At 42.2% G+C, this 26,009-nt stretch overlaps 2 protein-coding genes across 3 annotated transcripts; one reads left to right on the plus strand and one right to left on the minus strand.

The window, feature by feature from the left end:
• Nucleotides 1-408: 408 nt before the first annotated feature.
• lsr (lipolysis stimulated lipoprotein receptor) lies at nucleotides 409-8,163 on the minus strand. Of its 2 annotated transcripts, XM_062399060.1 has the most exons (10): nucleotides 7,950-8,163; nucleotides 6,397-6,726; nucleotides 5,430-5,549; nucleotides 5,035-5,091; nucleotides 3,768-3,914; nucleotides 3,136-3,348; nucleotides 2,803-2,967; nucleotides 2,328-2,616; nucleotides 1,441-1,921; nucleotides 409-1,062 (listed from the first exon to the last, which is right to left on the minus strand). In XM_062399060.1, exons 1-10 carry the CDS (start codon nucleotides 7,987-7,989, stop codon nucleotides 1,027-1,029), a joined length of 1,878 nt encoding a protein of 625 aa, XP_062255044.1. In that variant the 5' UTR covers nucleotides 7,990-8,163; the 3' UTR covers nucleotides 409-1,026. The 2 variants fall into 2 exon arrangements, with proteins under 2 accessions (XP_062255044.1, XP_062255045.1); XM_062399061.1 differs by lacking the exon at nucleotides 5,035-5,091 and having other exon boundaries at nucleotides 7,950-8,161.
• An 11,786-nt stretch (nucleotides 8,164-19,949) lies between these two features.
• zmp:0000000881 (probable serine/threonine-protein kinase kinX) lies at nucleotides 19,950-25,332 on the plus strand. The gene is made up of 5 exons (XM_062399063.1): nucleotides 19,950-20,022; nucleotides 21,717-21,881; nucleotides 21,996-22,134; nucleotides 22,247-22,354; nucleotides 22,832-25,332. The coding sequence occupies exons 2-5, from the start codon at nucleotides 21,736-21,738 to the stop codon at nucleotides 23,852-23,854; spliced, it is 1,416 nt and encodes a 471-aa protein (XP_062255047.1). The 5' UTR covers nucleotides 19,950-20,022; nucleotides 21,717-21,735; the 3' UTR covers nucleotides 23,855-25,332.
• The last annotated feature ends 677 nt before the right edge of the window (nucleotides 25,333-26,009 follow it).

Here is a 26,009-nt window from a genome sequence, read left to right on the forward strand (position 1 = left end):
AATATACACCAATAATATTAGTGAAGTATGTTTTTAAATTTATCCTTAACCTTTAGTAGAATCACACCTCACACTTTTCTATTAAACACTGTATGTAATAGTATGCAGTGAAGCCAGTGGAAACACTTAAAAACATTTTACAAAATAAAAATCACCAACTCAGGGAAGTTTACAAATACTAAAAGGTTTACATTGAAACTATCATGGAAACGTTGAATAAACTCAACAGTAGTTTTAGAAGCTCTTATTTATTATTAGGATATTAGAAATAAATCTGAGTCTAATTAATCCGTTGTTTTCGTGCTCTAGTGAATGCTTGTTAACATTTCAGTTCACTGTTCCATTAAATCACAGACCAGCATGATGGTGTCATCTAGTGGTAAAACTCTGCAAGTCAAATACAGTCAATGACCTGGCAAGGGAGACATTTATTGTAAAATCACAATTCACATATTACAAGAATACTACTGCAGGGCTGTACAATAAACTGGAGCTTAAAACTGAAATTCAGAATAAAAAGGTAAATACAACTTTTTTGTTCCCTCAGTTTTCTATAAAGACTGAGAGAACAAACTAAAATCCACAGGTTCTTATAAAAACAGTTTTTTCATAATCAAAAAAGAAAAACTAAATAAGACAAAACCCGACTAACCCCTAAAATTCTACATCTGTTCCTGTATCAGGGCCAGAGTTGAAACAAATCAGTTTTATGTGTTAACATTCAACCTTTACACGATTTATGGATCAACTAAAATCGACATGTTATATTCTGTACACGCTAAGGCACTTGTGGCAGCCACAATCTTTTATACATAAAAAGGCACAAAGTGTTTAGTTCGTTCACCTCTTTCCTTTTGGAAAAGTATACATACAGATTAAATTTGTGATAAGTTTGTTAAGCATTATAAAAAAATCAGCATAGCAAATTAGCGATGTGACTAATATTTACAGTTTAAAAAAATCAACTGGTCCTTTTCTTAAGGCGGATTAAAGCTGCGTTATCAGACACGTTGTCCACGTCATGGTTTACACCACCAGGCTCTCCCGGCTCACCGCTCCATTCTGTAAGATAAGAAAAGTGATGTCCAGTTAAAAATGAACTCATAAATACAAAGATGAATCTTCATTTTAACTCTTTTTAGATGCTTCACTCAGGGTTTAGGAAAAAGCCTGGTAGCATTTTGTATTGTTCTTATTGACAAGGCCAACACGTTATTACGTTTGCATTAAAAGAACCTGTCTCAACAAAGACAGAGAACACAGAAACACTTTCTCTCTCACACACATATAGTTTTTATGTTTAATGCAAGATTCATAGAGTTGTTGCATTTAAACTAACGCCATTGTGTCCTTGGTCAATCATCATCATATTCTCAGTTGGCCTAGCTTTACTCTGATACAGTTTTCTTGAATGAAATGTGTTTCCTTTCTGTGACTCACCTTACGGAGGTTGGTTTTCCTTGAGGAGGCCACACTTTCCTCATCGCTGTAAGGTGGAGGTGGAGGAGCAGGGTAGTCATCACGGCGACCAGGGTACCCAGAGGGCGGGATCACAGGAAGAGCTGGGGGCCCGCGAGGTGCCCTGCCCCGGTCCGAGCGGTCACTCTCGCTGTCCAGGTGCTCCCGGCTGCGTGTCCGCTGCTGCTCGCCCATCTTCTTCCTCTCCATAGCCTCTCGCAATAAGCCGTCATCGTAATCGTCCCGGCCGCCCCTGGCTCCACCAGCGTACCGCCGATCCCTCTCCATGTCCATCAGATCATCGCGGCTGCGGCTGCGTTTCCCAGAGAGGTCACTGGGGGCTCCTCCTTGTCCTCTTCGCCGATCTTCAGGGGAGTGGTCACGACGCCTGCGGTCATCAGGGACACGGTCGTAGCCGCCGCCGCCGCCGCCGCGAGCACTGGTGCTCCAATCATCACCCGAACTGCAGAGACAAGGCAGCACATTTAGAGGAAACAGAAGTGACCAGGGCTACTGTGTCATTTGATCTGCTACCGAATAGAGATTAAGACAAGTTACAGTTGATATTCAAATATACCAGAACTCTTTATTTAGCTGATTCATCAAGCCAGTTGTGGGGGAAAAAGGACAAACTCCCTCAACATGACTGCGTTCACAAACATCACTTGTTGTTTGAACGAAACATGGAAGACGTTCAGGTCGTTTCTAGAGAACATGCTGTAAATGAGGTGATGCTGATAATATAGAGGTCTTGTTCTTACAGGACAACACGTCAAACTACATTCCCTCTATCATTTATTATGTTGAATCAAAAAATGAACTTAAAAAGGTGGTAATGTTAATGAGAAGATCTGGGACATATGCCTCACCCTCTCCTTCCTCTGGGATCACGGTGGGGGGAGTGGTTGTCCCGGTTGTAGCGGCGTCCGATGTCGTCGAGGTTCTCCATGGAGCGGGCACGTCCTCGATCCCCCATGTAGCCTCCACCGTGCCGGGGGTAGTCATCCCGGTGACGGCCTTGCTGTGAAACACTGCTGATGGTGCTCATGGCTTCATCCCGGTCGTACACCGTGGCCAAAGGTGGCGGCTGGGATCGACCGCCACGGCCTCGAGCCTCCACGCTATCGTGCAGGGAAGTGACTTCACTCATATTGTCCACTGAGGAAGGAAAAGAAAGAAGCAGAGAAGATAAGAATAAAAGAAATGGTGTCTGGTTGAATGATGCATAAACTAAGGAGCTATCTAAAAGGCACTAGAGTCAGTAAGTCTTTATTTCTCTCCACAGTAATCTGTGGCGCAGCATGTAACTGGGACGTGAAGAGTGTGAAGTGATCAGTCACTCACTGCGGTTGTGGTTTGGTCTGGATGGGTCCAGTTTGGCCAGTTCCCGCTCCATGTAGTAAATGGCACGTGTGGCGTTCCCATCAGGGTCCACCTGGATACGGTACCCACTGCGGTCCCCTCCCCCATCCTGGTCATGCAGCAAAGGCACCTGGGAGCCCTGTCCAACTGCACAAACAAAACAGAGCACATTTTAAGTATTGATCTATTTTCAAAGTAGGATTTTAGGAAACTTGGGTTTTCAGTTAAACTGGTTCTCTGGATAATGGATGAGCGCTGGGTGGATGGTAGAAATGGATCATCGGGCCTTATTCAGTAAAGTTCAGTAATTCTCACCTGAGCTGGCACCGTCATAATCCCGACCGTAACCGTTGTGTGGATGCGGGGGTCCGGCTCCATTGGGAAGAGGAAGCATGGGAATAGAAGGCTGCATCTGACCACCGTACGCTGGCTGAGCATACATACTGGGAGCGTATTGGGTGGGAGCGTATTGGGTGAGAGCATAGTGATTTGGAAAGCCTTTCTTCACTGCTTTACCGGCCTCATACACTGTGAAATAATAGAAGACAATTAGTTGCAGTGGAGTGAAATGTAAAATCCTAATCTTAAAAATTAAACACCCTTATTAACTGTAAACATTCTATTGGCTTTATGAACTCTGTTGATAGCTCTACTGCACATGCCCAGTGCTCGGAAAATAAAAGTCAATCTACAACAGCACAACAATAAAAAAACAATAAAAAAATTACAATTACAGAAAACAGTCCGAAGTTCTTAACCCTAAAAACAGCCCAAGGATGTTTCAGTCTAATCGATCCAGTGAGTTTAGCTTGATTAAATCCCCAAAGCAAGCTGCACTTACATTATTACAATTCAAATCTAAATGAGATTCGATTTAAAGCTTTGGTTGTAAACCTCAGTTTTCCCTGCTACGTGCTTCTGGCACTTTCTTTAGTAGTGGTACTTACATGCCCGTGGGCAGCAGCAGCGGTCGGGGCAGCAGGGGCAGCTGATGTAGCAGCAGCAGGTATGTGGACAGCACTGACACCAGCAGATCCCAATCATCAGCAGCAGCAACAGGAAGCCCAGAACCACCAGTAGAACCAAGAGCCAGTCTGTGTGGACCAACAGGGAGTGCATTATTAATATAACAATACATACATACATATTATCTTATATATTACTACAATTAAAGAACATAGGCATCACACTATTTCTCTGTTTCACTAACTGGGTCTGTTGAAAACGTTTGTGAAGCCAAACATGTGAAACTCTGGGTTTTCTGTTCCTGACCCTGACACAGCACTCTGAGCCCGTTACAGCAGAAACTAATGTGTAACCCTAACCAGCTTGTTTCTCTCTGTCTCCTCGTGATGAAGCTCCCTGACACCAGACCTGAAGAGGGCGCGCAGTGTCCACATGCTGACACAAGCATCACAGCTGCTGTGGTACCGGCTCCAGATGGTCTCTACTTCGATGTTTTGTCAAACCGGTAAAGCCAGTTCATTCAAGACAAGGTTGCAGTCTGCATGTTCGCTCAGGCAGCTCATGCCACAAACATAAAATACAAAAACAAAAACTGTGTGTTAACCCGTACCAGCTCTAATGGAAACTGGGTTAGCAAAACAAAGGAAATAAAAGAAAACAGCATTTGCCTGTGTATACGGATATGGAAGTATGTGCTGAGTGTTCTTTTGTTGCTGCTGGACATCCACACACTATCTGCAGTCACTACTGAAAGTCAGACATGGGAAACGAGCCATATTAAAAGAAAGATAAACAGAGGTATAGTCTACAATGACAGAGTGTGAGGAAGAGAAAGTATGGAAGTGAACAGTTCGGTGACAGAGGGGTGGGACGTGACTAAGATAAGAAAGTTTGGTGCAGATCCGGATCAGGGGACTGAAATCAGAAAGTTTTTTTTACTTTCTTTAAATCTGTCCTTTTTCAACATTTTTGTCAATTTCAGAAAGAATATTTCATGGACCTTAATACCAAAATCAGACGGAGCTTGTTGAATTAGGTTAATTTCTTACCCCACAACAGGATATTTAGCTTATAGTTAGGGGATAGTTCATTGCAACTTCTTTGTTATTGTGCATATAAAGTACAATACTAGCCTGTAGCTCTGATGTGTAAAGTGTTTGCCAATTCCACTGCCTTATCAACTAAATCTCACCCATCCCCACACCTGTGCTACATCATGGCTGAGCTATATCAAAGGACTTATAATACCTTCCATTACCAGCAACTCAATCCCAGGCAGAAGGTCAGAATTATTTGACTTTCTCTCTGTGAAAGAAAGATAAAGCCACAATTACTTTAAAGTGCCCGGCGTTATCGGTCTAATTTTTACCACCTACAAACTATAAATAAAGATTTTTTTAAACCGGTATGGTGGCTAGTGTCGCCTCTCTTCACTGGAATTGTGCTCACTGGGGAATTCCACTACTTTCAGAATGTGTCAGACCAAGTTGGTTGCTCTGTTGTTCTTAAAAAAAAATGGGTGTCTGCAAGTGCTGTGGTGTAAATGAGAAGAAAAGAAGAAGTATAGACAGGGGGAAATCACAAAAGCACCAAACTGTCACACACACCCTTTTAATGCCACATCCGTCGGGTCTTGCACTTACCAAGAACAATTAGCTCTGTGTAGTCTTCGCCATTTCCAGTAAGGTCCTGGGAAGAGATCACAGAACAAACGTAGACGCCGCTGTCGCCCCAAGCCGTCTGTGCGAGGTTCAGGTCGGCATCTGTGACAAACAACAGAAGAACAGGTTGGATACAATCTTATAATGGTGGGATCTTAAAAGTACACTGGTTAAGTATATTCAACTGGGGCATCTCTGCCCTCCAACTCCAATGCAGCTTAACTACATATTAAATTCAAAATTTTGGCATCAGGGTGGTGCTGGTCTTGATGGACTCTCGACTCAGTTCTCGGTTCTTAGCTTACCTTTATTTTGAATAATTAACAGTGAAGAGCAATACAGAGATCATGTGCACACACAATAACTTGTCCTAAACCCATTGGTCTCTGTAGGTCGCCTCCACATTTTGCTCCTTGAACTGAAACTATGAGAGTGACAAAAAAAACGTTGAAGCTTGACTCTAACATCTTTATTTATCAAGCATAGATTTTATTTAAAGATGGATGACACTTCTCCACCTCCTCCCACCAACCAGATATGAAGGCCTAGTAATTACCCCAGCGTCTGCATAATAGCCATCTGGGGAATTGAGCTGCGACCTGTCAATAAGTAAGTTTCAACCCATTTTTACAGCCCTAATATTCAAACCAAATTTAACTGATAGAAAAAACCCATCAGGGTTCATGAACTATACTGCTGCCATCCAGGCAGAGGGAGGGGGACGCGTTTCAACTCACGCGGGTTGTCATGATGTGTCCATCTTTAAATACAGTGTGTAGAAAAAGTCAGATGAAGCTCTGATTTAGTGATAATTGTTAAACTGGTGACTGAATAAAAAGGTGCAGCTATAATAACTTTTACATATCTATTTGTTTTTAGATTACAATAACACATATTAAATATATTTGTCAATTCAACACCCAGTTTCTTCCATTCATGTGTAACTCACTGTTTATGATGGTGATCTTGCGACCCTGATACTCTGAGCCGAGAGTCACCGCATTGCCTTGTTTGGAGGCCACTATGCGCACCGTCCTCTGGCTGTCGGCACACTCGATGTTGGGGTCGTAGTTGGGGTTGTTCTGAGACAGGAGGTTCTCTGCGCTGTTGGGGTTCATCGCGGCCGCGATGGGGTCCCGGCAATACGATTTGTACTTCCATGTGATAACAGGCGGCTGAGTGGCACTCGTATCGAAGTTACAGGTGAGGGTGACAGGCTGGAAGAGGATAGCGATGTACCTCTTGGTGGGGCACTTGACATTGATGGCCATGGTGGACTCTACGAAAAGATAAAAAACAATGAAGATTTACATGAATGAGACTTGGTGGTGGATAAACTATTATTAAAATGTTACTCATATTTATAATATTGGGTCAAGGCTCATGATTAGTTTGCGATACAACTTTGGGTGTGGTACATGACAAACAATATTTCTTCACCACTACTAGTATCTACTGAGAGTGGGTGTGATGAGTCACCTCAGACAGGCTTTGTGTTTTCGGAATTTTACTGCCAAGTAGATAAAAATACTTTTCTAAGAGTGATGGGACAATTTGAACACTTGAAACCTACGACTTTGGACCGTAAAACAAAAACACACACTTACTCTAGGGAATCAGGTCACTGGAGACGCCCCCCCCCCCCCCCCCCCCCTCTGTGACAATTGATCTGCTTTGATATAACTACACTTGCTCACTAAGCAACTTTGCCCATGTCGCTATTTTTAAATGTAAAAAACCTAAAGGAACCATATGCAGAGCAACACCAGATGTGTGATCAGCTGTTTATATATATATTTAGATATGTATACTTTATTTTCTATTTAAAAAATTGGATATTCTATTTTATACTATTTCTATTTTATTTTTTAGGTTGTAATTACTTGAGCATTGCTAGAAGAGAGCCTCCGGCTCAAGCATTTCATTGCCAGCGACAGCTTAATGTTATTGTTGTGCATTTGATAATACAAATCTTGAATCTTGAGGTGGAATGTTCATCTCACAAATTTGATAAATAACTTAATAAGTACATACATAAATAAAGGGACAGGAATTAAGTTTGACATTGGATTAACCAAAGCTATTTGTGTACAAATGCGTGTTTCATTTTCACTAATGCATAGAACTAATTTCAAATACTGAGTGAGTTGGATTATAACAGAAACAAAACTATAAATTGTGTTACTATAAAAACACGTCTGGATAAAAAAAATCTTAACTAAGTAAAATGACATTTGTCTGTAAGAAAACAACAATCGACCGGAAGAAGCGGTTTTATTTTGAAGTAACAGGTGTTTACAGTGTGTTTATTTGGTAATTACATTAATATCCAAACAAAACAATAACTTGTTAATAAAAACTGCGCGGACAGTGACTCTACAAGAACAACAGAGTCCACATTTAGAGAAACCGGAGAAAAACGAAGCGGTGTTTATCAGCGGACTTTTCCCGGAAGAGGGCCCACCCTGTTCGAGAGGGAGAGAGAAGAACGAGCGAACTTACCTGTGGCCATCAAAGCGGCGATTATCACCGTCCAAAACATTTCGATCGTCGTTTCTCTGGGTCTCAGTCGATGCAACTATCGTTAAAGCGTCAGATTCACGAGCGGGCTGGAGCAGAATATCTCATTACAGACGCACCTTCACCTCAGCCAGGTAACGTCGCGTCCATTTTGTGTCCGTGAGCTCTGAGGAGGGTAGTGGGCGGGGCCTACCTGAGCTCGTCCCCCTCCGCGGAGCAGCTCACAGGTGAGCGACCCTAGGCGGGTGGAGAGATCCAGATGTTCGCGACTTGTTTCGGTTGGTTCTACCGTACGAACCTGGTGGTAAGAAAGAGACGAGTCCCGGGATACAGACTTTAAAACCCCGTTGTCGATATAGTTTCGTGTAGCGGAGTTGTTTGACGGAGGAACAGCAGCGTGTACCCCATAAGTTGGTACGATCCAGACAGCGATAACACTATCGAAGTACTGTTTGTTAATGTTCAATCCGCGTGTGCGTGTGTGTGTTTGTGTGTGTAGGTACTCGTTTCGGTTGCCTCCTCGGGACCGTTCCCAGTAGAAACACCTGCCTTGTCAGGACCAGATCAACAAAGATCATAACACCCCTAGGAGCCCTAACTATAAGCAAAGAAAACCTTACTTCTCAAACTGGAACAAGGGGGGGAGGGGGATCAGTACGTCACAATGTTTAGATCTTTTAGCTCACTAGATATCAATGGAACAACACAGAGCGCTACAAAAAAAAAGTTTGAAAAGTTCAATAAACTCTACTCAGCAATCCTCAAATCGGTTCTATGGCGGGGGAGTTAATGCCACAACATTTATGTGAAAAGTAAAGAATACGCATATAAATGGGAAAGAGGGAAAGCAGAGGAAAAGGGGGGGAAGTGGAACAGAAAAAGATATGCAAGTGAAATGTGTATAATATTTATATACATTTTAGAATTAAATATATATGAAGGGGGGAAAAAAAAACACATCAGGCCCATATGTTTTTTTTGTTTTTGTGCACTTGTATTTTTTGTTTATTTTATTATTGTTACTACCATGATTATTTGTTTTGTTTGTCTCTGTCTCCACACACTGTGTCCTACTACCCATATATATCCCTAGGACATTTTCCATTTAAACACTGAACTTGTCAGGACCAGTTGACCTGATGAGGACAAAGCTAAATATTCAGTTAAGCTAAATTAAGCCACACTGAATATATGAGGTCCTGGTTTAGGTCAAGATTAGGATTAATTATGATTTGGCCATAGTTAAGATTAAAGATAGGGTTTTGGGTAGGGCTGTCAACAATGAACAGAAGTAAATGCATGGCTCTAATTTCCGACAGTGTTCCCAGACATGTTAAGGATTACTTCCTCCACCACTTACATCATTCCTGCCATGTGCAGTGTCAATCTTATAAATAACGACAGAACCTCAGCCTTTTTACAGCTATTTTAATAAAAGCAAAACAGGCAACATACTCAGGCAGTTATTCAAGATTCAAGATTCAAGATTTTTATTGTCAAATGCACAACAATAACATTAAGCAGTCGCTGGCAGTGTCATGCTCACTTCTAACACAGCTCAAGTAATTACACACTATACAATAAATTAAGATAGAAATAGTATAAAATAGAAGCTAGGAAATAATGTATATATATATATATATAAATATATATAAAAAAGCTGAGGAGAAAATAAAACAACAAAAGTGCAAATATGTCACGGTGCTAGTTTGATGGAGTTATTGCAGTTCAGAGGAGTTTAAAAGTCTTATGGCCTGGGGGATGACACTGTCTGTGAGCCTGGTGGTGCGGGCCCGGATACTGCGGTACCGTCGGCCAGATGGCAGCAGGCAGAAATGTTTATGGCTGGGATGAAAGTATTGAGCATTTAATCATGATTAAGCTGAGAGCCATCCAAAATAGCAAAGGAAAGAGAAGTAATACATGACTTAAATTAAAGTCTATGAGTCGTGATCAGACAATAAATAAGTATTATGGTGACAGGGTATTACATTACATTCCATTTAGAAGACACTTTTATCCAAAGCGACTTATTCCACCATTTAGAAGCCAGGACAGCCAACAGTCGTGATTTTGATGAGTGTTTAACTTGCAGTGAGGGAAAAACAAGCTGATTGGCAGAAGCAGAGCGGAGTGGAACGGCTGGGGTGTAACGTTTGACCAGGTCCTGGATCTAGACTAGACCCGATAGCACTAGCAGGTAGACCTGCCAGGAGGTAGTTACAATAGTCTAGTCGTGAGATGACCAGAGCCTGGACCTGAACCTGCACTGCCTTCTGAGTAAGAAGCAAGCGTATTCTCCTGATGTTGTACAGCATGAATATACAGATTACACACGCTCATGCAGGTAGGGAAATTTAACTTCTGCTTTTGACCCATCTGGTGCAGGACACACAGAGCAGTGAGCGACCATGTACGGCGATCGGGGAGCAGATGTTGGGGGAGTAAGGTTCCTTGCTCAGGGGCACTAGACAGGGTAGGGAGACTCTTGGATTTTTGGACAGATCAATCCAGGTTCGTCTTTTGTTGTCTCTCCGTGGAGTCGAACCAGAGACGAACCAGAGACCTTCTCTGCCCATAGTCCAAGTTTCTGCCACTAGACCACTGCCTTTTTTGAACGTGTAGTTACAGTAATGTAGTCAGGAAGGGAGAGTTGGCTGTCGAGTGTCACCCCCAGGTACCTATCAGTCTGTGTGGGGGTTAACACGGAGTTGTCAAAGTTAACAGTCAGGTAATGGGTGGGAGAGTCTTTCCCTGGAAGGAAAAGTAATTCAGTCTTGTCCAGGTGAATCTTCAGCTGGTGTGCAAACGTCCACTGAGAGATGTCAGTCAGACAGGCAGAGATGCGTGATGCTACCTGTGTTTCAGATCGGGGAAAAGAGAGGATTAGGTGGGTGCTATCAGCATACCTATGGTAGGAAAAGCCATGTGAGTGAATGACAGAGCCGAGAGAGTTGGTGTACAGAGAGAAGAGGAGAGGACCCAGGACGGAACCTTGAGGGGCCCCAGTAGTGAGAGGACAAGGTTCAGACACAACTCCTCTCCAAGTTACCCGGTAAGTGCGTTCATTGAGGTAGGAAGAGAGCAGGGAGAGAGCAGAGCCTGAGCCACCCAGGTCCTGAAGGGAGGAAATAAGGACCTGGTGGTTCACTGTGTCAATGCAGCAGAGAGGTCTTGAAGGATGAGGACAGAGGCGAGCGAGGCTGCTCTAGCAGTGTGAAGCTGCTCAGCGACAGCAAGGAGAGTGGTCTCAGTTGAGTGGCCTGCCTCGAAACCGGACTGGTGAGGCAGAAGCAAGAAGGTTATTATGGTGAAGATAGGAGGAGAGTCATTAGGAAGTGATTCTTTTAAAAATAAAATGTTCGATTCATTGATGAATGAAACAATTTCACTGCAGATAAATGAAGCCTTGTTATCAAATAGCAGTTGTCCCACATATAAAATACAGTGTGCAGTTATGTTATCTACATGGCAGCTAAAGAAAGTTTAAACAATTAAGACTTGACATCAAAATGTTAAATGAAAGAGCTCAATAAATTGTAGATCAGAATGACATGGTGAGAGTCACCCTTTTCCTTTTTCATCCCCCACTTCTTCACTGTCGACCACTTTAAATCCTTTTTACAACATAAAGTGTGTCACATGTAAACATATTCAATTGAACAGATCCAAACCCGACTAGTGCGACCATGAGCCCACTCCTGTATTTTTTGAATTAATATTTAAAAATAATATTTTACAGCTGAGATTGAAGTTAGACATCCAGTAACCTGTAACTATCAATAATCAAATACATTTGCACCATAAACTCTTTATTCAACTGTGGAAACAGAAGTGTGAATGAAATATTTGGTCATTAATGAAATGAAAGCAAAAGAAGCATTAAAATAAAGAAGGATTCCAACTTACCATGTCAAAAAAACTGTGTGAGCACTCCGAGCACAATCAAAAAGAAATCTGCCAAATGAAAAAAGATGGCTGTCATGCAGAATCAAGGAAAAACCATATGGCCTCTGGCAAGTTAGCTAGATTTTGAAGCTATTAACATCATTGTTAAATTGAAACTTGAGTTAAATACATACTGCTGGTTATCAATCCTGCAGAACTGGGGAGCTGCTGGTGTTCTTCTGGAAACTTGAAGGAACCTGAAGAAATTAAAACAGCATCAGAAAGAGAGGGAAACTTTTCATGTCTTAAAACATTAAGACCTTTTATATAGAATAAAAACACTGAAATTAATGATTCCATGATGGCAAAAGCTTTTAAAAGAGATTAAAGGGTTGCAGTCACATACAATACAATAGCGCTTTTATTGAATAAAAGTTTCAGATCAATGGGTGGTGCTTCACAGAGAAATAAAGAGTATACAACTCAGCCAACGACGTTATCTTTCACTGAAAATGTGAGACCACCTGTGAACAGAAGTGAAGCTACCTAGAAGTAACGGAGACAAGCGTGAGTATCAAAATAAAAAAAAGGTAGTGACGTAGAACATGCAACAGGAAATGGTGTGTCTGTGTGAGTGAATCCATGACAAAAGGTTATTTTGATCTAACCGAATAGTCAATAAGGACATAAGCATGGCTTTGATGTCCATGATAACCACCACTTTCAAGTATGGTATGATGACAGATTTAGTTTTCATACAAGCAAATGACTCAGGCATTACTCCATTTCTTTCATCATCTACGACAGCAACTGCACCTAACGCATTTGTAAGAACTTAAATAGAAACCCCAAAAACGTTTCAATGACTAAAACACAGAGCCGTTAGAAGTGGTTCCACAATATCACCATGGAAGAATGCGAAGGACGGTGTTGAAGTTTATTTTGATGGACGATAAAATATTGGGGGTACGCATATACCCCCCCATTCTAACTTTTACACCTTAAATGGTGTAAAAGTTAAGAATGATTGTGTTTGATGTATTTTAGTTTGAATTTAACATTCTTTCAAATTGATCAATTATGAAGATGCCAATGTTGTATGTGTGGAGTAAAGTATGTTGTGCATGGTTTTTCCAGTAAAAAAAAGAAAAGACTTGCAATTGAAATGTCATGGCGGATTTTTTCAGCATTAACCTCGATCATGAGCTTTGTGTTTGATTTGTTCGTGTCACACTCACAACGAGAGGAGATGTCTGAAATCTGGTCTCCACCACTGGACTCAACCTCCAGTTTCCCTACTTCCCCTGAGCAAATGATACTGATGTTGGATGGGACGTCGCACACAGAGCATTTTCCAGGTGGCGGTGAGGAGATTGCAGAGCATTTTGGAAATTCTTGACCGTCTCTTTCGTACAATTTCGTGTCATTCTTTCCATATATGACCGACAAGTTTGAGCACGGCTCCTTGTCCATGCAGGTAAAGCACTGAACTGTGAAAGAAGAGCAGAAGATTGATGAGTAGCAAATAACCTCATGTGCAATATGTGTATTGTTTAACCTCATGTGTAATATCCCATACTACTTACTACTATCTATTTAATTACTTTACACTTGTTTAGTATTAGTTTTACTCTCTTTCTTTTCATTTTATTCTCATTTCAAATGGTATTCACTATAAGGCACTGGTTCTGCATTACTAGTCTGTACACACTACTACTAAACTTTTATTTTTTACTTAAAGCTTAATCCATTATTGTTTTAATCGCTCTGTCCTGTTATAAACATGTTGTTGACACTGTAACCTTGGAGCAAGCTGGCACAAGAATTTCCTTCTGGATTAATAAAGCATCATTTGATCTCATCATAGCAAAAAAAAAATGCCAAAAACATTCTTGCAGTGATGTTATTTGAAAATTACAGCATATTTGTGTAATCGAGACTTCTACAAAATGTCTTAACTTACTCTTTTCATGTCCAGGTGGAGATACTACAATGTGTGGAAAATAAAACAGTTTTTTTGCCAACACTATGTAAAAGTAATCTTAAGCCTGAAACATGCTTCTGCGTTTTCACGGGCCCGTAAGCGCAAGAGCCCTTCCGGGTCCCTTACGTGCTTATGTATCCCTCCTTACGTGCTGACGGGTGTCGACCCCCTTTTCTAAAATTTACGGCAAAGCTCCGCAAGCTCCCTCAGCCCGCAAGGCTGTGATTGGTCTGCTCTACATCCCTTCTGGAGCTGCATTTCCGGTTTCATGCCCCATAAAACCGGCAGAAATCACGGAAGATTTAGAAGAACGAATATGGACCATATAGAAAAGCACTTGGCAGAAGATATCCGATAGTATGATCACTTGTATAACCTGTCACTGACTGGCGGATTTGTCCGCCAGAAAAAGGCTACGAGGATGTAAATAAACAATCAACGAAGAAGAAAGAAGGCGTCTCTAAGGTCGTCTCGACAAAAAGCATTACTCCGCCTAGTGTTCTGGCGCGGAATTGCTTTGTAAGACGCGCAACGGTTGGGGAAGCATGAATGAAAACGAGTATTGCGCCACAGCGGCGTGAAAAGACGCAGACGCAGTCGCAGAAGCATGTTTCAGGCTTCAGCTTCTATGCAAGACAGAAAGTTTACCAATAAGTACAAGGCTCCCCTGTGTAACTGCTTTGACACTTAATATATTGCAGTATATAAATCTGTCGATACATACCAGTAGATCCCACAGGGACCAGAACCATGATAACCAATAGCAGAAGGTACACTGGAAACACAGACAAAGAGAATGTATACAAATCCATTTTACTACCATGTTCACTTAATTTAACTTTGTGCATCGCTGTAAATAATAACAGACACACAAGTAACATGATAATTATCTACTGGAATGAGGTGTAGCTATTCTGCGCCGTTCACAGGAACATGCGCTGACGTAATAGGACAAGTCCATTGCACCGTTTCCGGATTATCCTGGCTGTCTCTCTCTCTGGAACTAGCTCCGCTGCTAACACCGACATTTCTCTGTATTTCTGCGGGCACATCGCCGATCTATAGCTCCACATCCCCGCATACCAACCCGAACTATCTGGTGCTTTAGCGACTTGGTGTTTTTCCATTTTCGCCGAGCTTTTCCGTTTGAACTCAGCCTCTACTGAACTCTTTTCCCCCCTCAGATTCGGTGTACGCCGTTAGAACCGGTGTTAGCTCTAGTTAGCAATCCCCTAGCTTAGCCCCCGCTAGCAGTTCCTGAACTTTTCCCGAGCAGCCGGGAGCCCATGGCGGCTTGGTGGCTTTCCGGAGGGGGCATGGTGCTACATCCGAGCCCCCGATTAGAGACGTTTCAAACAGATCACCTCAACTCAACGACGCACCTGGTGGGAAGCTAGCTCCGGCCATCGGCGACTCGGTCCCGAGTAGACGGTTGGCGACCAAAGCGGCAGGCGACTTCGAATCCAAAATGAAGCTGCTGGCTAAAGATAAACCTAAATAAAGTTCGATCGTCATGCACGTCGGCAGCCGCGACTCCCGGCTCCGTGTGTCGGAGGTCACTAAAGTTAATGTGGGGTCCGTGTGGGCTTTACTTGTCCCAGGACCTCTTCCTCACAGGACAGGTGATGACCGCTTGTTGTCTTTTAGCCGCTGTCTGTCCACGTGCTGTCCTGCAAGCTGCTCCAGGCTTTTAGACACTTGGTCAACTTTTTGTGAGAGACGTCGTTGAGCCTACTTGTGATGGAGGAATGAGATCCACATCCGGATATCATGGATAAGACATCTTCTGCCGCAAACTAAAAAAAGCACCTCTTCCGACTATACCTATATACGGCACTAACGTTTAGCACTTAGTAGTTTTGCTTTATGTTTGAAGAAATTGTACTTCTTGATTCTTGTTGTTCTGGGTCTGTACCCTCGGGGTTGAATGCTCTTATTGTAAGTCGCTTTGGATATAAATGAAATGTTATGCAATGGGGCATAGAGGTGTGACCAGGAGGACGCAGAGCTACGCACGTCTCTCAACCACAACCCCATAGAGACTGTGCCTTTCCCCCATCCAACGAAATGATTTAAATCTTACGATAACAGGAGGAGATTTCCACACAAAAAAAACGAATAAAAATGTACAAAACCATCTGTTACAACACAACAAAGAGAATTAAATGTAAACATAAGATCACTGTCACCAAAGGCTGTTTTAGTAAATTACCTAGTCTCTAATCACAACATTGATTTATTGTCCCTCATTGAGACCTGGCTGAATCCTGATGAATATGTCAGCCTAAATGAATCTACCCCCCCACAAACCCCAGTTATATAAATACACATTCCCAGAGACTTTGGCCCGAAGAGGTGGAGTTGCTGCTATTTTCAACTCCAGTCTATCAATAAATCCTAAACGTTAATTAAGCTACACCTTTTTTTTTAAGTCTAGTTCGTAGTCTTCCACATCATCCAAGAAATCACAACAGCCAATCCTCTGTGATGTAGTTGAACCTGCTCCGGGGGCTGATTTTTGAAAATATGAACGGAATTCCCAGAGTTTTTATTGAGCCAAACCTAAATACAGATGCAGTAATTATTGTTGGTGACTTTAATATTCATGTTGCGAGTGATAATGATAGCCTTAGCGTAGCATTTATTCAGTACTCCACTCAATTGGTTTCAGTCAGTGTGTATGTAAAAGGGGTATTTGGTTGTTGAGCTATATTGACGCCACTTCCAGTGTTACAGGTTTTTGTCTGTTTCTTTTTGTCGAGTTTCCATCGTTCTGTTCTTTTATGATTGTGTATATAATGCGGTGGGGTATTGTGTTGAGTGTGCGTGTCTTCTTGTGGGGTGGGGTGTTGAGGAGTAGTGCTCTTCACTCCCTCAAGAAAGGTACCCACGTTGTTTGCTCTCCCCACTTTTGTTTTTTAAATGTTGTAAATAGTGTAATAAGTGACTAAAGATATTAAGAAATGTTGTTCTAGTGATTTAACATCATTTTTTGTGTTGTCTGTTATTTCAGAGTCTTAGTTGATCTGCATGTGGATGTGGAGATGTGTCTAGACATGTCTGCTGCGATGCACATGTATCATTAGCTTACTGATGACTGTTTTTGTAGGGATATGTATGTTGTACAGGCGCTGATAAAAACAGTTTTGTGTTTTCCACCATTGCAGAAATAAAGCATTCATTGTTATCCAAAGCAGAGTTTAAGACAATACATGTGCACCGACCTGCTCATTGTTGTAACCACACTTGACCTTGAACTATCACACAGGGTCAGAACTGAACATCTACTAGGCCTCCACAAAGCAAGAGCTGCCTACTGATCCACATTAATAGAAGACACTTAAAACAACCCCAGGTTTCTCTTCAGCTCTGTGGCCAGGCTGACAGAGAGTCACACCTCACCACTAAACCCTGAATAACAATATCTTTATGACCTCCTCTGATGATAAAAGTCTAACTATTAGAAATAAAATCAGCAATCTCCTGCCCTCAGTTGACGCTAATACCCCAGCTACTTAAATTCTGCAACAGTCAATCTGTTAAATCTGTCTTCATTTGATGAAAACCACTCGTACAGTAAAACTCTTCGACAACGATATATAAATATAAACAAAACATAACAGGTGGTCTAGGTTTAGTTTGTTTTTGCTGAATAAACGACTCATTTCATTACTTGAATGAATGAATGAAACCTGGTGTCGGAGTCAAAGCAAGTGCGAGTTCCGGTCTCAGGCACAACATCCAGTCAAAACCTGAGAATCAATAAACGCCTGCCATCTGAAAGTCAAATAAAAATAAATAATCATACTTACTACTTGGCCGAGGATAGACAGAGTGACCTGTTGACTGGCTGATTGTTGTAAAGATGAGCTACAAAGCAATCTGAAACATATGACATAAGAGTGGGCGGATCATGGAAATGATTTCATCACAGGGCACCGTTAGGGGACCAAGATTCAATTTTACACAGAACATTTCAAGCTGAACTCAAGCCATGTGTTTTACTATTTTTAGCTTTACACTTTACTATTATTTTTTTACACTCATACGAGTACGGGGTAAGGGGATTTATAGCAGCTTCCATCCACAGCAATTGCACTGTAGCTATGCATGTTTCATAATGTGTGACAAACAGGAAGAAAAGGAGAGAACCAGTTCACACCACCAGCTCTGTTTTGTTGGCCCTCTTTATTTAAATTTCACTCAGATGTTTTCTCACCATGACCGTATTCTCCGTATTTGTCTAGATGTGGTTACATTTGCTGACTGAGAATCAGAGGGGGTGGGGGGGAGGAGACAGTGCGCGAAGACAGTGGCCGATAAAGAAGAGCAGATGAGCCACGTTCAAATAATCAGTCTCACGTCCTCCTGTTAATTCAAAAGACTGTTTCATTTGAGTCTTTGGGGATTACCGTGCTGCCAGGCAGGGGTATAACCAGGAATACAAGAGAAACCAGAGGTCAAACAAAAACAATTATAAATCATAAAAATGAAGAAAAGTTAAGTAGAGCAAAAAAAAAAGAAGTATTGTTATTTGTACAACAGTACAAACAAAACACAATTGTTATACTTGACATATAGAAAAGGTATTTAATCTTACCCAGTTTGGATTTCTAATATAGATTTAGAAATCTTTTGTCCAAAGCGACTTACATTTTTAGTACACTCAACATTTATGAGGGGCCATTTAGGTGTTCAGTATCTTGCCAAGGACACTTAGGCATGCAGATGGGAAAGAGTGGTATTTGAACCAGCAACCTTCTTGTTGCAGGGCACCTGCTCTATCCCCTAGACCACGCTCTCCCAGAAGCAGGAAACATTACAGAGGTTCAGAAACAGCAGACATTTGATCCTTGGTCATTTTTGGAGCTTGTTCATAAAAAAAATGCAGTTTTTTCTAATAGAGATGGATTTCCTGGAAGTGCCTGCAGTTAAATGTTATATTTAGAAAAAGGTGGAGAGCAGGTGGAGCTTGTATCTATATGAGTCACCGTGGCATCTACAGCTGGTGAATGATTCCGTGAATACCTTGGTTCACTGTAAATTGGTGTGAAGCAATGTAAACCACACACCTTTGTGGTGAAACTGAAACAGAAATGCCAGGAAAAAAGAGAAGAACATCGTTTATCCGTCCCACATTGGGGGAAATCTGATGTGCTACAGCAGCAAAGGGGTATTGTAAAAAAAGAAAGAAGCATCAGTTAAACACATTATATAAACATAAGGAAATATAAAAAAAAGCATACATTTTCATAGGCCAAAATATAAATAGAACCAGTATAATAAATAGGAAATATTAAATCAATAATCAATATAAATACTCAGGAAGATAAACAATAGAAACAGGAGGATAATATAAATCACAGGAACAACAATTTTGATTTATAACAATAACTAATGCAAACAATCATTAATAATGAATTTGATTGAGGATTATACAGGGAGGGGCTTTAACAGTGTGTACCCAGGGGTCTTTTCCATCAATGCTACAGTATATCATCTGGATATATTTGTGATGGAAATTCATCTTGAGATTTGAAATAATGAAATTCTCAGACTGGAGTTGCCATTGAGTCTTTATAATAGTAACTCTGCAGAGTTTACACAAAACGCACGGGTGCTCAGGATGGAACAACTGGCTGCAAGTGGGAAAAAGCCAGGATCTATACAAAGAGGCGTTTCACAAGACAATATGAAAAACAGAAGACAGGCCAGAACTAATACAAATAGGGGCTTCATAAAACGTAATAAGAAAAAAAGATATGAAATCTCCTCTGTGTCCGTCCGCTGTAGCAAACTCCCTGTTTGCCAAGGCCACAGTAGTGAGACAACTGGTCCGTTGAATTTTCCCTTACAATTGTAAAGTATAACTTACCACTGTGTTAAGGCCATGACATTATATTATAGGTTTGCTGCTATTGTGATCAGTACTTTCATGGTCAAACCCCCAACCTTCCCCTACTTAAAGCTGCCCTGGTTCCACAGTCACATGTCATCCTCCTGTTTATCAGACGCGTGCTGCTCCAACTGGTTCTACCTTTCCCCATTGGTGCATCTGCTTTCCCTGGCAGTGACGCCTAATTCAGTGGAACACCAAGAAGAAGGCGTGGAGCGACTATAAGGAAACAGAACTATGTCGACTCGAGTTCAGACCTGACGGAACTGCTTCCTCTCCACAGCAAGGTAGGACCCTGGATTTATCCACATTTATTCACAGTATTTTAAAGTATTGTAGTCAGGAAATCACATATTAATCTTTTCACTCATTGTTTCCAACCAGTCAGCCCCGGGTCTGCACTCTGGATTATTCTAGATTACAGCATTTCAGGAGGTTGTTATTATAGTCAAATAGTCTATGTGCTAATGAGTCTGTCATATATCCACTGGTTATTACACGTTCATATTTTAGTCCTTTGTGAGTATTAGTTGTTGTAAAGTTGTACTCGTAAACACTTAGACTGTTAGTTCTCGTGCTATTAGCAAATGAAAAGTAAACAGTACAGTATTTTCTCTAAAGATCATAAATTACAAGTGTCCTTGTAATTCATATTTCAGCAGAGTATAGACACGTGGATTTACCTGTTGGTCCACTTTTTAATTGTCCTGTTATACAACACACAACTCCGAGTATGGGTGCGTGTGTGTGTGTGTGTGACTGAAGAATGCTGACGGGAGGTCAATCTTGTGTCAAAATCCCTAAAAACCATAAACAGGCCTGTATAGATCAATGCACAGGAGCTGTTATTTAGTCAACAGGTTCAGATAAGGTTGATTTGTGAGCTCCACCACTGAGGTCTATTCATTCACTTCAGGATTCAGGAAATCCTGGTTCCACATTCTCAAAATCGCCTCCCATCTTCGGTATTATGTTCATATCTTGATCCGCATGATTGGCAGCAAGTTATCGAGGGGATGGCCTCGCACGATTCACAGTGTTTCTCAGCGGAGGCGACACTCCCTTCCTGAAAATCCTTATTTCTATTTGTTTGAGCATATTTGCTCTTTATCTTGACAGACGCTCGAAAGAGACGCTCGTGCTGAAAAGAATCCTTTATGTAAGACAGGACGTGTGAATTCCGCACAGTGGCTTTGTGGTTAGAGAGCAGTTAGGTGAATGAGTTAGTTACATAAAGTACTCAAAGAGGGGCTTGGGTAAAGTGCTTGTGAAAATGTACTTAGTTACTTTAGATGAGGTTGTGAGAGGGTTGAGTGGACTAATGATTAAACTTGTGCTTAAATATACTGAAACACTCTGCCAATTAGAATTTAACTTAATGAATGGCCTCCCTTGTTTCATAGCCTTTCACACATTAGGATAAATCTCTTTTTGCCAGAGTTTGAGTCACAGTCCAAAACTCAAGGTGACTAAGAGGAAAGTCTCGTAGATCACACGTGTCCAGGTTGAAAAGCTGGAAAACAGGAAGTGTGCTTAGGAGAGGATCCTCAAGCAGGCAAAGCCCCTTCAGTTGTACTTTTTACAACCTCTGTTAAAAGCTAGGGTTGGTCATCCTGGACACACACACACACACACACACACGCGTCACCCATACACACGCAGGGGCCATGAAGAGGATTTCAACACATAAAGAAGGTTTCCAGCTCAGCTTGGTCCTCCTGTTGAGTTTGCATGTTCTCCCCATGTCTGTGTTTTCTCCAGGAACTTTGACTCCCCCCCACACAGTCCACAGACATGCAGATTGTATTTTGTACCCCGCCTCTCGGCCAATATCAGATGCATCAGCTGCATAAGCTTATAAGCTTCATAGATAATTGATGGATGCTTAGAAAAATTGCAAAAAGCGAAAAGAAATTAAAAACGATGTTCATAGTCGGGGCTTCAACCTGAATGTAAAAATGGCCTCGCTCTCACTCTCCAGCCTTCACGACGACCCCTAGATGGCGTACTCCACCTCCACGATCGCACAGGGCTGTTTCGGGAAGGTTTACAAAGAGAAGTACAACGACACCTGGGCCGCGATAAAGAGGGTCCCCCAACATCTCATCAGCAGGAAGGACCTGGAGAGAGAGTGTGATGTGTACAAGTACGTAGCAACGTACTGGAGATTTATCTACTCCCAATGGATCCAGGTCATATGATTGATTTAATTGAATTTGTCCATTTCTTTTTGACATGTTGTGTTGCCGCTGATCCGCAGCAAGTTGGATCATCCCAACATAGTGAGGCTTCTGGGAAACATAAATCTGAAAGACGGGAAATGGGTCATTCCTCTGGAGTTCGTCTTCGGAGAGGACCTGGAGACGACCATCTTCAAAGCTGCCAAGTCTAAAATACAGGTAGGACAAGATATGATGTGACGGCCACACTTGGTGCCAGATGAAATTAAGGGCTGGAGTTAAAGATTCTGCTAATCCAGCTAAACTTGATTTGAAATTCTCCTCTCCACAGTTGACTCCATCTAATCGAGGAACTATCATCATTGGCATGTGTGAGGGGCTGCAGCACCTCCACTCCAAAGATATTGTCCATCAAGACCTCAAGCCTGAAAACATAATGGTGAGTGGAGAGGGCGCCGCTCTGTGCTGTCAGCGTCTCAGTCCCAGGCAACGTGGACTAAAGCTCGGGTCCGATATGAGCTGCAGCTCCAAGAAAACTCAATAAAGGAAAAAATAAATAAATGTTTTAATTAGTATATGGCTAATGCTAGTTTTGTTGACTGGATTTCTAATACTATTGGGATAATGCAATCAGAGGGATTAAACAAAATTAATCGTCAGTGACAAGTTAATATACCTCAAGAATATTTAGCAGGTTTTGCAGCATTTCGGTTCCGGTGTGTGTCTGGTTAAATAATTCTTTCTGTGGCAACGATCGTTTCTCTATTTGCTTACGTGTCAGTTTTCTTACATTTTAGCCACGTTAGCACACAGACTGTAAATAAAGATGGACGACACGTCTCCACCTCCTCCCACTATCCAGACATTTTGCCTTTTTTAGAAACTATATCTCACAAACTAAACTTTTGTCCTCCAGGTGGAACATGACACACACAGGGCGGTGATCATCGACCTGGGACTCGCCAAGTTCTTCCGACGTGGCCTCAACTCTGCCATTGACATGGGCAACGAGGCCTACTCGGCCCCCGAGGTGCTGCAGAGGGGCAGCCAGCGGGACCAGCGCTCAGACGTGTGGGCCATGGGGAAGATCATCGCCGAGCTCTGCGCCCGGGTTCGGCTGTACACACCCACCGTCTGCCCCGCCAAGATCAAGGATACCCTGCACGATCAGCCATACTGCCACGCTGTGTGCAGGATGGTGGAGCCCAACCCTTCTCTGAGGGCCTCCGTGGGGGGGGTCATCAGTGAAATACGAAGGGCTGGAAGTGCAGGACAGGTCACCACGGCAGCTACACAGAAAGACCATCTCAAGCCACCTTCAGCCAATGTTAATGCCAGGAACAGCGATCCATCTCCCCTGAGAAGAGATCCATCACCATTCCAGAGGGATCCTTCCCCATTGAACAGAGACCCATCACCATTCAACAGGGATCCTTCCCCATTGAACAGAGCCCCATCACCATTCCACAGGGATCCTTCCCCATTAAACAGAGCCCCATCACCATACAACAGGGATCCTTCCCCATTGAACAGAGCCCCATCACCATTCAACAGGGATCCTTCCCCATTAAACAGAGCCCCATCACCATTTAACAGGGATCCTTTACCAATTAAACCTCTAAAATGGGAGCGATCACCCAGACCAGACCCCAAAGCCCAGCGCCCCACTCCCCCTGTCCTTCGGAGGACTGAGGACAAAGACAAAAGCCAGGCTATGGTGCCAACAGGGGGGGGTGACCTCACACAGGGCCTCATGAATATGAGGCTTTACCAGGAGGCCGCCATGAATCTGCCCTGCAACCTGCCCACGACGGGGAGGGTGGTGATGCGGCGCTTTGAGGAGAAAAACGGGGAGGTGGGATCTTGGGAGCAGAAGGAGGTGGTGACACGAGACGGGAAGATCGTCAAGTTCGACAACGTCAAGTTTAACAGCAAGTAGGAACCAGCGTTCAGGGATTCGTTAAATGTCGTCACAGCAGTTGAACTGGTTTGTTCAGGGTCAGAGCCTCTTGGGAGAGTTTGTAAACATACATTTCCAAGGAGTAAACTGAGAAACCGTAAGAAAAACACTCTCTGGGTGTTTAAAGCTGTGACAAGAAGAGACTTGACAAAGTTGGTTGGTTGTGCCTGAACATGATGTTCGGGAATTTTACTGAGCTGCTCATTTTCTTGCCAAGATTGAAATGTCCGCGGGGGTGAACAACCATTTTTTAAATGCTTTTCAGCATTTGAGCGCTTGACACTGTGAACAGTAAATTTATTTAAATAAATCGGAAAATTCTGTTTCAGTTGCAGGGCTGTTGTTTTGGTCAGTATTTTTTGTTTACATTGGTTTGTAGCCGTTTCTTTAATCTGACAATCTGAGCTTCATTTGAATCAATTGGATCTCATGTTTTTTTTCCACAGCAGCAGGACTCTAGTCAGTATCACTTGTTTTAGATTCATATTATTTCCTTATTCCTAAAGGATGGTTTAGCAGAAAAGTTGTAGATCTTTTGTCATCTTCAAATTGTCAGGATACAAAAAAAAGAGGATTGTGAGCAGCAGACTTTTCCTCTGGGCTCTGGTCCATTCCTGAGTCAACAATGGTTCAGACTCAAGAAAAGAAAACATGTCGATGGCTGGAAGATGAAACGATTGGATTACCTCAAAGCACTTTCTGGTCGGGACCATATGATATTTTGGAGAAACCCAACAGAGAGAAAGAAAACTCCATCATACACAGGAAGAAACTTCTTGCAAAGCCCGACTCAATACGATCGAACATCACTCGCACTCGGTTAAGGGTAATGATAACTCAACAGATTTCAATGACATTTGGTTGGACGTGGCATCAAGTATCGAGGATGTCAGTTCCTGGCATCTTAACTGGAACTGAATGAATTATCACTGTGACGAGGCAACTGGTGAAACCTGTAATTCCTGAACTGGGAGGTGCAGAATCACAAAAGGAGGCAGAAACCGAAAAAGCACAAACCAATTCTGAGAAACCATGTAAAACTCTGCCATTGTGTATCCATCAAAATAAAATTAAGCTTTGTACAATTTGCATTTTAGGTCTTATAGCATGTTTCAATCAGAGCCACTGAAATGAGGTGGTTACGATTCTGTGGCAGATAAAAATGACGGATACAGAAAAGGACGTTTTTAGCTTGATATTTAAAAAAACAGAAATGTGCCAGTAGGGCTGCAATGTAAAACAATTTCTATTATCAAGTAACCAGATGTAAATGTTTGAAACCAAGAAAAACTGAAAAAAATTCCAGTATCAATATTGTCAAAGAAGGAAATCACTTAACTCAAGTGTACAATGACGCGTTGAATTCACAACATAAAACAGGCGCTCGTGTTGTAAATCTGTGTTGCCTCATTCACACTGCTTCATTATCCCAGTGTAATAAAGTTACTCCATGTTTCCTCCTCCTCCTCCAAACCGGTGACACATCTCCGGCTTCTGCTCATGTGGTTTTCACGATTAACTGTAGTTCAGCTCATCTGAGACTGCACCCACTGAGGAAGTCGGCCGTGTGGTTTCCCCTGGCCAGAGTTCAGTAGATGTGGGTGTCTTCTCGGCTGCAAACAGTCGACTGCATGAGAGTGACGTGCATGGTTCAGTGTGTAACGTTGTATGGTGTGTAGAACTTCTGTAGTGGGGAAGTTGCACGTGGCAGCAGGTATTCACCTCACCTCGCCCTCCGCTTCCAAACATGTGGAAACCTGTGCTAACCCTCAGGTGTCATAAAAACTGAACAGATGTTTACTTTGTCCAGTTTGGGTTACTGTAAAAAACATGGCGGCCTCCGTAGAGAGGAGCTGGTGTAAATATAAAGTGTTTAAATGTAAAAGGTCCATTCTAGAGTAAATAAAGCAACAATTCATACAATTTAGATGAATCACAAGAGCGAAAAACATCACTAGGATTATTCTATATTCAATTTCTGTCAATAGATCACTTTCACCTAAATCTTACACACAGAACTTTTAAAAGTTAAATGGTTTTCTCAGTGCTAACATGACAACATAGCATTTCAGTCCTTAGTTTTGCAGTTATAGCAATGTGGTGAAGAAAAAGGCTCACCTGCAGGTGGCGCTGT

This window comes from Platichthys flesus, chromosome 11, assembly GCF_949316205.1.
Source record: "Platichthys flesus chromosome 11, fPlaFle2.1, whole genome shotgun sequence".
Taxonomy (NCBI): Eukaryota; Metazoa; Chordata; class Actinopteri; order Pleuronectiformes; family Pleuronectidae; genus Platichthys; species Platichthys flesus.